The following is a 13672-nucleotide window of genomic DNA, read 5'->3' on the forward strand; positions in this document are numbered from 1 at the left end:
TCTAGACTCAGCTGACGGTTAGCTACAGATCCATGCAGTTGCCATGCTACTCCCAGGCTCCCAGCAGGGAAATGCAGATGGAAAACCTCCAGAGCAAAGAACAGCTGCTGGGGCCCCTGCCTTGGTCTCATGGTGCTCTAGGACAGGCGTGCAGGGCTGTATGTTCGTGTACTAGATGAATACACTTGCTGACATGCACATTGCTGTATCTACATACGAACCTAGACACCCTGTTTGCCAGCACTCCTAAGGTGAATGGTCTTTTCCACATAGCTACAGGCGCCTTTCTTCATTTTCAAGGAGGCACAGCCAGGCTCTACGTGAGCAGGTAGCCATATACCTCTTTGCCTACAACTAAAACCAGAGAGAAGCCTGCACTGTCCAAGCCAACCCTCCAATGTGCACTCATTATTTCAGCCTTCCTCTGTCAGCCCCCAGTCCCCACCGTTCCCTGCTCAGTGCCAACAACATGTCTTCGCATCTCACAAATCCAGGGACCATTAGCCAGGCTGTCAGATGGCCAGGCAGTTCCAGTGAATAACTGATAGTCAGGACCTCTGAGGTGTCTGCTCCCTTTCACTGTATCCCAGCAGGCATCCCAGCCCCATTTTTTATGTAACATGACAGTAAAAGCCTGCGACTGGCTACCCATCCACTCTGTCCACTCCACATTAGCTCACCTCTTTCAGAAAGCCAACCTGGCCAAGAGCTATGCCTCATTCTGGAGGCGGAGATCAGATGCCCTGAGATGCAACTGTTGACCCTGAGAAGAGCCCACAGAACCCATGAGCTTCTCCACCTCAAAGCCTCACATCAGGATACCCCTTCCATCCAGGACCAAGAACGTGCTTTGTTCCTGGAGGTCCAACCAAACCAAATTGCTCTCCCCATGCCTGTGTCCTGTCAGGATGTACTTGGGAAAAGCCAAGGACAGAGGAGGGGTTGGGGGTCCCTCGATCAAGTGTCTGAGTTTGACATTAGCTGTAAGTGGTGGCTCAGTATTTGAGAGTCAGAGAAGATGCCCCTACATAGTCTAGTGGCCAATTCCGAAGCCTGCCAAGTGCTCAAGGCACTGTTCTTGGATGTCCAGCTAGTAGTTGGATGAACCTGAGAGGCCTCTGCCTACCTCATTCACCTTCTGTTCCTGCTGCTCAGCCTGTACAGCTGTGGCCTTGCCATGAATCTATCTGTCCTCAGAGTAGTTTTGAGGGCAGGGTGCTAACACAGGGCCTTGACATTTACTGAACCTCCCAGAGACCAGGGAGCCCCTTAATATATAGAGCAGCTGCCAGGTTCCTCAAAGCCACGATAGCCAACTCGAGAGACTTAGAGGTACCAATGCGCCACTGCAAGGTCAAGTGTCTGGTCAGGAAAGTATATGATTGATGCTGTCTAGCTAGTGAGAGACCAGCTTCCCATATCTGTTTCATGGTGTTGAATGCTCAAAAATGTACAAGAGGCAAATCACAAAAATATAGCCAAGTGGGAGGTTTAGGACCCATGTCTGAATAATTCAGTAGGTCAGCTCTAGGTCCCAATACCTCTGTCAGTTTCAAAACACCCAGGAGAGCAGATTGGAATATTCCCAATCACAGAGAAACGCTGTCTGATGTGATGACACTCTTTGTCCCTTGACTTGACACATAAGATTCATGTGTCAAAACATACCAAACCCGCAAGTAACAGACACAAATTACACCGGCCTGAAAGGATGAAAGACATGGTAAAGACGTTCCTACTTTTCTGGCATTTCTCCTGACCTGTGTAGGTTCTTCCCCAGCCCATACATGGTCATCCCAGTGTATGCCCTGCATGGCATTCCAGTAGAGACCTACCTATGCTGGGCACCTTACCTGGCTGCACTACTTAGACATCTCCTCCCTGAGGCCTTACCTTCTCCCCTTCCATTTGAAAACATAACATCTCTGACAGATCATGTGACTTACCTGTCATACTGCCATTAGCAGGTGGGAAAATCCAAATGTGAACCCTGTCCTTAATTCCCAAGCCATGCTCTGCCTTCTGAAACAACCCAGCAGAGAATGGGACATGGCCTGAATCTTTCTCAGGACCTGGGTCAGTTTGAATCCTGACTGTAACAACTGTCTCAAAGTTGACTGTGGGCCCAGCTCCAAAGCCACAGTCCTACTGGGAGCACATAGTCCCAGGTAGCAGATGGCTGGGCCTTGTGGGTCCTAATCAGAGGAATGCTTGCTGGGGTCTCCAAAAGCACAGTAGACCCTAGACAGCCACATTTTCTTCTGATGCAGGCTCATCTCCACACTCAGGGTGAAACAGGCTGATGCCCAGGACGGTTATTTGTACATTTGCTTTGTCCTCATACTTCTTGCCTGGGTTTGAACTAGACTCATGTGTATTGCCAGCATAGGAATTCTCAGATTCTTGTAGAGGCTCCAGCCTGTGCTCCCAGGCATCAGTGGTGCAGGCTGCCCATCCTGGTTAGGTGGCCTTGAGACATGCCCCAAGACATCCCACTACTAGAGGGGCCCTCTCACTGGCTTCTTGCCCTGGATCTTCCTCACTGTGCTGTCTTTCTCTAGGCAGACAGGTTCCTTCCATGCGCAGACATTAGGATCACCAAGTGGCAAAGCAGGGTTCTCACAGGTGAACAGGAATAGGCAAGCCTATCAGATGATCACAGAAGCATCTGTGCAATTAGAACCACAATGAGGGACCATGGTTACAGGGGCTCCACCAGCTGGCACAGACCAACTAAAGAAGGCTCTTGTCTTCCTAGAGAGGAGACCCAACGGACAAATGCTACAAGTCAGGAGCCCTAAGGAGCAGGTGTCTGACCTCACACAGGTCCGACTGAACCCATCCCTATATCTTGTTGGAGACGAGTCCTTTTCCCATCTCCCTAGAACTTGCCCTCACAAGTGCAGAAGCAGGAGTCTGCCTTTGAGAAGCAGTTTCTGTGTCTCATGACCAAGACCTCTGCCCAGAAGTGGTTTTAGAGCCTGTAGACCCAGCACAAACTGGGACCTCAGCCCTGCGGAGTCAGCAACAGTGCCTTCTGTGTCCCCTCCCTGCAATACAAAATTGTGCACATTCAAATGACTTTTTAACAAGGGCTCAAATGGGCATCCAGAGCCGCCACAAACTGAGGAGAAGCGCACCCACTGCACCCCCGACTGCCTGAGGAGTCTGCCAGCAACTATGCAAGGGGGTTTTGTGTTCCTGGACAACTTTTACCCATCAGAGCTGCACCCACGGGGACTTGAGGGGACTTGAGTGGCCTGCTTCAGTACCCATTCACCACTCAATCTGTTTGCTCATTCTTATATCTTGTTTTTTGTTTTTTTTGAAATTAGTCTTGTTGTGTTGCCCAGACTGTCCTCAAACTCCTGGGCCCAAGTGATCCTATCCTCAGGCTCTTCATGCGGAGACCACAAACTTCCGCCATGGTACCAGCTCCATTGCTCTTTAGTGGAAGTGCTTTGGGCGGCTAGCACTTTAGTGGAGAGCTGAACACCACGTAGCCAACATAACTAGTATGGCAACCCTCAGCTTGACCCTGGTGAGAAATTGACACTGGAGTCAACACTTTCTTTGAACTTTTACCTTTTTGAGAAGCTGAAATCAAAAGCAGCAGCATGGGAAGGGGTCAGTGGGCCCCTTGTCAGAACCAAATGTGGGCCCAGTACCCTGTGTACCATACTGATGCATGTGCACACACGTGAGCATGGCTGCTCAAAGTCATGCCCAGGTGTACACACTCACACTGTGGAGTTCTGTTTCTGAGACAGGCCCTACCATGTAGAGCAGACCAGCCTGGAGTGGGGCTTCTCCTACCTCAGACATTAGTGTGCTGAGATGACAACTGTGGGCCGGTATGCTTGTCTTCTGGATGTGATCCTGGAGAGAAACTGCTCCTCAGATACTGGTTCCATGACCTACCCTGCGTTCCTTAAACAGCCCCTTTTGTTTCTGCATCCACATGAGCTAAGTTTTACAGTTTCTTTGTGAGTTCTTTGAGGAGGAAGACAACGTGTTTATTGGAAATGGTGCCAGAGTGAAGGTCAGGCTGCCCTTGTAAATGGAAATGTCAGCCTGTGTACAGCAGCCACCACTAGCCATCCTAAGGGCTGACAGGAAAAGAAAGGGCTAGCTTCTGGGGACCCAGTGTTGAGACACCCCATGACGTCTGACCCCAGGCTCCCTTCTTCTCTGCACCTTTTCTGAGCATCCCTCCTTAACTTTTACCCTGAAGTTGTGGATGCGCAGTCCAGTGGCCCTGGAAGGAGGCTCTCCAGGGAGGAGCAGTGCTGTCTTTTCTCTGCAGTGCTCTTTTTTCTTTCTTTACTTTTTCTTTATTTTATAGTGGCAAAATAACCCAAGCTGAAATGGACAGATGGGGCCATCCTCAGCATGACGTCCTGTGGTGTTTACTCACATCCACTGAGCTCTGTGGCATTACCTACCTCTCTCTTGCAGTCTGTCTCTGAGAATATGACTCAAACACCCTGGGCCAGTCCTTGTGTTGCTGTCCCAGCTTGTGCATTTCCCATTTAGCCACTGGCTGCCGGGTCTTGCCATTTTCTGCTCTGTGTCCTTGGTTCCCCAGCTGGTACTTTCCAAGTCGTCCCCCTCCCCCAAATATGTCTAAGACAGGTGTCAGGATACCTCCAGCATCCAGGATTTGCCTAAAACTTGACCTTCGCCGGGGTCAGAAATGCTTAGTTCACTCTGTTGGCTCTGTTCCTCAGACCCTCTTTCTGTAGGCATTTCCTCCTGTATTTCCCATCTTTCTGCAGGTCCAGATAAAACTAACAGGCAGTTTTTGACCTTTGTCCCCTGATTTTTTCTGACAAGACCAGAAGTTAGCAGTGACTTAAATCTTTGCAACAGGATCGAACCTTCTCTGTCTCTAACCATTTAAGTTGAATGAGTGAGGGATTGGCGCTGTAGCTCATCAGCCACATGCTTGCCTGGCATGCACAAAGTCTGAGTTCCATCCCCAGTACCATATAAATCAGGCCTGATGGTACATGCCTGTAATGTACTTAGGAGGTAGAGACAGGAGGATCAGAAGTTCCAAGATTCTCCTTGACCACGTAGCAGAGTCTGAGGCCAGCCCTGACTATATGAGATCCTGTCTAATAAAAGGAAGAAAAGATGCATAAATGAGCAATTTTTTCTCTTAAGTCTCCTGACCTTGGCTCATCTTGGGGGACAGCATGGATGTGTCCTGTCTACATGGTGGGCTGGCAGTCTGGGTACCACTCCAGCCATAGCCCTTCTCCCTTTGTTCTTGTTAATGCTCAGTGTCTGTCACTGCTGTGTCCTTTTTCCACCTCACCTTCGCCGTTCCATTGTTACAGGCTTTCTATGATCTGTCGCTGTGTTTTCCCTCTAGTCAGGAGTGGCAGGAAAGGACGCCGGCGTGTGTTCAGCCTGTCGGAGGCCGACAGTCACGGCGGCCACTGGGTTTAGTGCTTCGACCAGCAGCTGCCACGGCACCTCACGCACAATCAAATCAGGCAGGGTCTCCTTCAGGAGCCCCCATGGGCCCATGATATCCCTGCCACATGCAACAGGGTTGGCATGAGCAGGGCGGGAAAGCTGGGCCTAGAGAGCACACCATCGCCACCCCCAATCTCCAGCTTCCCTGAAGTCAATTCTTTCCCTTTCTGTCTTCTGTCTAAGGCCACACTCCCCAGCCCAGTTCCCCTGGTCAGTCTTTCCTTGGTATCCCAGAGCGTTGTACTGTTCCTAAAGTCCTATCCAACACCAGGCTCAGTGTAGCTCCCCAGAGTCAGCCCTGAGCTGGAGGCCATGTCCCATGTGTGCATGCAGATGGCTGCAGTTCAGCTCACTCCTGACTAGAGAATCGGGAGCGTGTGAAAAACAACCTACCGTGCTTTCCCAAGCAACAACTGCAGCTGCTCTCCAGGCCCAATGTTACCGCCTTGGTAGATGACACCTTTCCATTGCCCCAGTTACTTTAACATTACAGGAGAGGTGCCAGGCTCTTTGTCAGAGCCACCACTGCTGCTGTTCTAGGATTCCCACACATACAGCGTGCTGGTTGAGGCGTCCATGTGCTGACAATGTCAACAGGAACCCTTCACTTTCTTTTCAGTTTGCCAGCTGACCTTCTGCGCTTTGCATCAGCTTGCTACATGGAGCCCGTCTTCCCTCCTTCCCTCCTTCCCTCCCTCCCTTCCTCCCTCCCTCCCTCCCTCTCTTCCTTCCTTCCCATAGCACTTGCCTGCCTTTCCAGCCTATATTCAACGTGTCCACATCATTTCTAGAAGCTATCACTACTTTACAAAGACCAGTGGGGGGCCCTGCTCTATAGCTGTAGATCACATCTGTGGGGGTCAGCCAAGACATTTCTAGTACGCTCACAGGCAGAGGCTGGAGACCCTCAGCTTTCCTGGGAACACAAGCTTGCTGTAGCTCCTTCTCTTTCTGTGACTCTGCCTCCCCAGCCCATGTCCAAACCCTCCTTCCCAGTGTCCAGTCTGTAGCCTTTAGGCCCAGAGGCCTCAACGGAAAAGAGATTCCAAAGGTCCAACAGGTCACCTTTGCTGCTCAGCCTTGGAGCAGAGTGGCCTTGCAGTGCCTTCCCCAGGGAAACCCGCCTTCTCTTTTTTGCCCCTCGGTTACATGAACTTGCTGCTTATGTTCAGGAAGAAAATTCCTAGTGTAAATAGCATTTTGAATGGTGGGAGCAAGAGGGAATTCTGATGACGAAGAGTATTTAAAGTGGAACAATAAACACCCTTTTGAGAGACTTGTTGCTTTTCTAAAGGCACCCGTTTGCCTCTATGCGTTGTTAGTGGTTTTTGCGCTTTTTTTGATGGCTTAGACTATAATCCTTGTGCCTGCACTGATTATTCTCATCAGCAAAAGTCCCCATAGAGAACCAGGAAAGAGGAAAGGGCCCAGGAAGGCAATACTGCTGCTCCCCAGTCCAGCACCAACGCCAGGATAGTTCCATGTGCAGCGAGTCGTTTCCCAGCTGCCCAGCCATGGACCCCGTTTCCCAGGAAGTCCCAGACCCATCTGAAAACCTTCATCAAGGTGACAGCAGGGTCACACAAGGTCACAACAGGGACCTGCGTGAAGCCAGCCGGCTCAGAGGAATTGGTACACAATGGAACAAATTAGTGGACAGCCAGAGAAAACAGCACTGATGGTGTGGACAGCACTTCTCTGGGCTTAGCTCATACCTCTGTCTCTTTTTGCATGGGTTCTCACTGATACCCACAGCCCCACAAGCAAGGATGGGCCCAGAGCCACAGGAACTGGCTTTCTCCAGACCTCCTCTCACTTGCTCCCTCCCTCTTCTTTTTCCTTTTTAAAGAAAGGGCGGGTGGAGTAGTAACTCAGTGGTAAAACATTTGGCTAGCATCATGCATGAGGCCCTGGGTTCTATCCCCAGCAGTACAAAAAAAAAAAAAAAAAAAAAAAGTAAGGGAAGCCCTTAGGAAAGAGACCCTTCTGGATTCCATCCGCCCAGAGCCCAGAGTCCCGTGTGCCCTGGGAGAGTCAGTGTGTGCTTTCCTTTCCCTGCTCTCCACCCCATTCTTCATATCACTTGGTTTTATTTGGTTCTTCGTTCTTCCATCGTTTGGCTCTATGTTCCGTTCACTTTTCTGTTTTATTTTGGCTTAAATGAGAAAACAAAAATGAATTCAACCAGAGTAACATTAAACCAAAACAGCACCCCAAATGACCTCTAAGTCTCCTCACATGACTGCAGGGCTGAATAATCACCATTTTCTGCCTGAAGACTGTTAACCCTAAAATCCATACAAATATCAGCGTGCAGCTCAAGTGACACTCCCAGCACTGCTCTCAGGTCTTCAAATGCCCAGCCTCCACAGTCTTGGATGGCATTTCCCTTGAATGCCACACATTCCTGGCTGACTCATCACTGAAAAGCAAGTGGCCATAGTCTATCTACAGTCAAATCAGGGTTTTATAAAGCACCCAAACAAACAACAACAAAACCCAGCTATTTAGCACATCTGGTGGAGGCTGACGGCTCCTCTTCATGGCACTTGTGGGAAGCTTCTGACAGTCATGTCTTTTGACAAGCCCGTCTATCCCCTCAGGGGGTGCAGAAGGCAAAGACAAACCATAGCACCAGATTTTAACTATTGCACTGGACTCCTTAGCAAGTACCTCCACGTGTAGCCTGGAATTGCAGGCGTGCAGCAGCCTGCTTGCTTTCCATTTGTGTGTTTATCGGCAGGCAGTTGGTCGTGGCTCACCCTGCACACAAAGCCTGCCAGGCGAGTTTTCCCTTTTCAGTATCTACGTGTTGGTGTCACACGAGGCCTGAGTTTTTCCCTGCTGTCACAAGCCGGACCCCCAGGTTCCTGACATACTACCCCTAGGACTTAGCAGCTTCTGGGTCCCTAAAAGGAATAGGTGGAACCAGGCAATGCCCCTAATACCCAACAGTCTCCCGCCAGGTTTTTTCTACCTTGATGCAGACAGGAGTAGTGGGTGCCAGCTGATTACAGTGTCACCGCAGCTGAAGTGTCTCTGCTTTCCTCCCTTAGATGCCCCCACAACTCCAGAACAGCCTCAGCCTCACCTTCCAGTCCAGTCGGTGACTGTGAATGAAATGGACGTCAACTCCAAGCCCAGCAAGAACTTGGCCAGGAACTCTGAGGTGGAGACTATGCACCTGTCCCCCAGCCTTCTCCCTGCCCAGCAGCCCACCATCTCCTTGCTCTATGAGGACTCTGCTGACACACTGAGCGTTGAGTCGCTGACCCTTGTGCCCCCGGTCGATCCCCACAGCCTCCGAGCCCTCACTGGCATCCCCCAGCTTCCTGCACTGGCCACAGCGGGCCCAGAGACCCCAAATGAGGACACTGTATGCCCAGAGCCTGCAAGCCCCACAGAGCACTAAGTGGGCACCCAGGGATCTCCCTTTGTGTGTGCGGCCTGCTGGTAGGGACCCCAGTGTAGTTTTTGACAGCAAGACACAACGGGAGCACCCACAGTTCTCCATGGCCTTGGAAGCTATTCCTGATACCTCTCCCTGCAAGACAGCCATGGACCACTGGAGTTTCTCATTTGCTCTGACCTCTTCCTGAACAGGCTGGGATCCCAGAGGCAGCCTTCTGTGTACAGGTGATGGCACTGGCTGCCCAGAGGGGTCCCAACAGCCCCGGGTGGCACCCTCCTTCAGGCAGCTCCCTTGTTTTCTCTCCCCGTACGCACAGAAGCGGACAAGGTTACTTTGGGTAGAACTCTGTAGAGAAGCACCTAGATAAATATCTCTTTCAGGCTATTTATTTCTGGTTTTGGCAACAGGTGAAGAGATTTATTTAAAAAGTACTATTTGCAGGGGGGGGGGAGCAAAAAGAAAAAGTCCTCAACCGTAAGGCTCCAAGTCACATTAGAAGTGCCAGCTGTTAAGGTTCCCCTTCAGTAGAACTTTGCCATGTTTTTATTCTGAGGTTGTGGGTGTCACTTCACTCTGTTTTCCCTGAGTGACTCTTGTTTCTCTGTCCCCAAATTTCTACAAGCCTGTGGGATGATAAAACCTCTCCCTGAAAAATTTTAAATACTTGTGAACAAAAGAAATATGGCCATATGGAGTGAGAAAGCCAGCTTTGTGCTGTAATCTAGGTGACATTTGCTCCCTGCTCAGGATACCACATAGGCACAACTTGCCATCAGGCTTACTACCTTCTCTTTTCATCCAAGAAAGATCACTGAGACCAAGGAGGCCCTAGTCCAAGTGGCCATGACAGAAGTCAAAGGGTTTAAGACACAGGAAGTCATCCTCAGATGTAACCAGCTTCCCCAATATGCATATGAATGCCCAACCAGGGGCCCAGCTGCAAATCAGGTGACCCAAAAGCAGACTCTTCCCTTCCCTGGCCATTGCTGCCTCTAGCACACGGCTTGTCTCAGTATGAAAATCCCAACTTGTAGGTATGTGCCAGCAAAACCCAGATCTGTCCTATCAGCCCCAGCTTTCCTTTGCATGCAGTCAGCCAGATCAGCACTCACGCTCCATGGCAAGGCTTTCTGTGTCTTTCCTGCCAGTACGCCTCATCCAGTGTCTCTATCTACCAAAGGTTAACCACGAGGGTACCCCTGGGGAGGCCTGTCACCATCTACCCATCAGAAGTCCTTGCCACCTCTGTTCAGCCCCACTTCCCTGCAGCCCAGTGCTCTCCAGGAGGGAGTGGTGCCCATGTGGACTGGCCTCTCTGGTCTTTAAAAGCACTTCTGCCTAGAGGCAGAAGCTCCAAAGGCATAGTGGCAAGAAAGGATGTGCCCGGAGGGCTAGCAGAGCCCCTGGAAAGGGAGGGAGTGATGGGCAACCCAAAGAAGGGTTCTCCCAGACCCCCACAACCAACCCTGGGTATTTCTTGATCATCTGCAGGAAGGGGTAGTCAGAGGAGCAGGCACTTTGGGTTGTGAAATGGCAGTTGCGAGGGCAGCTTAAATGTTATAAAATGCAGTGTGGCCAGAGAGAGATGCCTGCAGCCACCCTTAACCCACCCCTGCAGGTGGGCCCCACCCCTTGGGACTAGCCTCTTCTCTGCAGTCAGGAGGTTTCAAGGAAGGGTAAAGGGAGCAAGGTGGTCAGCAAAACTCTGAAAGAGCAGCTGCTATGTAGTATTCATCAAGGACAAGCCTGCCCTCCACACCCCTTGTAGGTTGTTTTCCGAAGGCTTCTGCAGCCAGGCACCCGGGAGCACCTCCAAGTGCGCAAAAATGAACTTCCTGTGCACAGAGTCCTTGGCCCTTTGCTGATGGGGAGTCCTGGAGGAAGGAGCTGGCCAGGACGCTTCCTCACTAGGTCTTGATGGCAGTGGGCACAACCCCAGTCCTCAGGAACACCTTCCTATCTTGGCAGATGCTTCCAAGCTGCAGGACCCACCAGAGAGAATATACTGGGTCTCCCATGGTCAGCAGTGGGAGGGTAGAACTGAGGGATATCAGGTCTTAAAGGGCACACAACTTCTGACTTAGAGGTCCCAGAATCAGCCTTCAGAACTGTTAGTCCCATCTCCAAGGGCATGCATGCCATGCCTGCCTGGTCTCTCTCCCTTCTGGCCACTTCCCTGAGGCAGACTAGCAGAAGCTGTCCACATAAGCCCCACTTCTCAGCTTTGACCATCACCATAGAGAATGGAGCACTGCCCCTCCTATTTGGAGGCATGGGCAGGCGGGATACTTCCCACAGGTCAGACTCAGTGTAGTGGTGAGCTCCCCTGTATGATGGAGGGTGGTGGAAGAGGCTTCCAGAGCTGACCCTCTCTGCTATCTCACCCAGCCTAGCCACCCACCCAAATACTTGGATGTCAGGGGGCTGGATGACTACATCCCCTCCTAAGGACAACACTGGCTTTCTCTGTGGCCTCCAAAATTCACAGTTGTAAATAAGGCACAGGTAAGCCAGGTCTGGTCTTTTGTAGATGCAATAAATATATTCCATGCAGTAACAATGGGTAGAGGTTAACTGCTTCCTCCCTCAGAGCTGAAGCTGTAAGGGACAGTGGCAGAAGGGGACAGGGCTGGAAGCTCTGGCCAGGGGAAGTGCCTGTTTCTGCCAACGGATTAGGCTTTATGGGGACTAAACTTGAGGGGGGCATGAAAGCTAGAACTTCCTTGTAAGTTGGAAACTTGGCAATAAAAGTAAACCATGGTCCAGAATTGTGTCCCGCTGTTCACTGGCACCATGGCAGGAGGCTGTGCCCGTCACGGGAAGGGTCATCAAACCCCTTGATCTGTCATCACCAAATAGGTGGAACGAAAGTTTCTGGAGACCTCACTGCTATCTCCAGATCTACTGCGGTTCCGGGAGCAGTTCTACTTGGGAAGGCCCTACCCACAAAGGGGAGAGTATCTTGGGTTTTGCTCTGCCTCATCTGCCTCCAAGCTGCTGCCCTCTGCCATGTGATATGGGCTGCTGTGGCCCCTGCCTGTTGAGATAGAGGCAGCAAGGGCTCCCCACCTGGGACAGCCAGGTGACACTGGTGGTCACAATTCCTACACACCCCAACATGTACCAAGGTGAGCTCTGGAAATCTCTGGACCTAGAATCACAGGGTTCTTTATGGCTTCTGATGCTCTGTCTTGAACCCAGTCCAGAAATGCCTGGGAACTTAAGAGTCTTGAAAGCAAACCCAAAAGAAGAAGCTGGACACTCAACCTCATATTAGGATCCTTACAGAAGAATGAGGCCAGCCCTGTGCTGGCAGCCAGCATAGCCTACTTCTCCTGGCCGGTGGTTGTCCTAGTTCCTTGGAAGCCCAGCCATGATCTGGGCCTGGGAAGGCTCTGGGGTCCCTTGAGTGGGGTTACCAAATGGAGTCAGCTTACCACTGGGGCATCAGCTAAAGGCCCACCTTCATTCTCCTTTTCCTCACAGCAGTCCTGCTTGGTTGCATGGGCATTCACATGTCTGAATGGCTTTGGTCTGTGGAAGGAACATACTGGAAGCATGCACAGGAGAGGGGTGACCTCAGAATGGACGGGGCCAGGAACAGCTGTTGACTATCCTGGGTCTCCAAGAGCCAGACCCTCAGGGGTGGAGAGACCCAGGTGAGGGTCCCCAAAACACAGAGAGGAGACAGGAGGTGCAAGTCCCCAGGCTGGGACAGAAAGGAGGAGCAGCAGGCACTTTTGCAGACATGGATATGTGTTAGACTCATCCGGAATTCAAGTCCAGAGCAAGAAGCACACACCCCAGACCTAGTCATCAAAATCCTTTCAGTACCCCCACTGAGGGCTCTCAGCATTGCCTGGGCTCAGAGGAAGCGCCCACTCAGGGTGGGCCTAGAGCCCACCTTAACATGAGTGTGGTTGCCACTGACTGCTGCTACCAACACCCGCCCACCCTCACAGCTTCCTTCACCCCCACAGCAGCCCTGCTTTGGACTTGTGGACATGTGGGCATGTGTATGTCTTGGTGGCTTCAGCCTAGAAAAGGAACTTACTGTAAATAAACTCAGGAGGGTAGCCTCAAAGTGGGGAGAGTTAGAGGACTCCTAGTCAGTCAAAGCAGCATAGTATGTGTGCGTGAACATACATGCATGTATATAGAAGGTGGAAGCCAGAGGTCAACAATGGCCATCATTCCTCAGTCACTCACTCTCTAGACCGTTTGTCTTGAGACAGAACCTACCTGTCTCTTTGCCTGCAGTGCACTGGTTTGCCTAGGCTGGCTGGGCAGCAGCAAACCCCAGGAATCCTCTCTACCTCTCCAGTGTCACCTCGCCTGACTGTGTGTGTGTGTGTGTGTGTGTGTGTGTGTGTGTGTGTGTGTGTGTGTTCTGGGCATGGAACTCAGTTCCTCATGCTTGCAAGGCAAACACCTTACCAAGCACTGAGTCCCCAGGTCTTTGTAAGTTGACTCTCTCTGGAATCTGTTACAATAGAAAACTGACTAATCTCAGCTAGTCAGTCCCTGAGACTGATGTGGCGGCTGGAGGCTAGGCACTTTCCATTCTCCTGTTGTGTCCCCTGCAGATCAACCACGGTCACTGTCTCCTTGGAGATCTGTCACAGTGTGTCCTGCCCACTGCAGGTGGGAGGGGCAAGTAAGGGCAGGTAGCAGCATCCTGCCTGCCAGCAATCTGAGTCCCTCACTGGAGGGGAAGACCGCGTCCCAAGCAGCCAGATAAGAAAAGCCCCTTCTACTTCTGTCTGCTTCTTC

The 13672-nt window shown here is 51.3% G+C and overlaps 1 protein-coding gene across 7 annotated transcripts in view; it reads left to right on the forward strand.

Moving 5' to 3' along the window:
* The window catches only part of Clec16a (C-type lectin domain containing 16A), a 224081-nt gene extending 212427 nt beyond the window's left edge, over positions 1 to 11654 (forward strand). For 6 of the 7 annotated variants that reach the window (XM_038325851.2, XM_038325854.2, XM_038325852.2 and 3 more), the window contains one exon: positions 8544 to 11654. In XM_038325851.2, the coding sequence (XP_038181779.1) occupies positions 8544 to 8899 (356 nt within the window). In that variant the 3' untranslated portion in view covers positions 8900 to 11654. Of the gene's footprint in view, positions 1 to 5380; positions 5512 to 8543 lie in introns of those variants that run through there. The other variant, XM_038325857.1, reaches the window with a different exon arrangement.
* The last annotated feature ends 2018 nt before the right edge of the window (positions 11655 to 13672 follow it).

The sequence above is a fragment of the Arvicola amphibius genome, chromosome 4 (genome assembly GCF_903992535.2).
Source record: "Arvicola amphibius chromosome 4, mArvAmp1.2, whole genome shotgun sequence".
In the NCBI taxonomy this organism is placed as follows: domain Eukaryota; kingdom Metazoa; phylum Chordata; class Mammalia; order Rodentia; family Cricetidae; genus Arvicola; species Arvicola amphibius.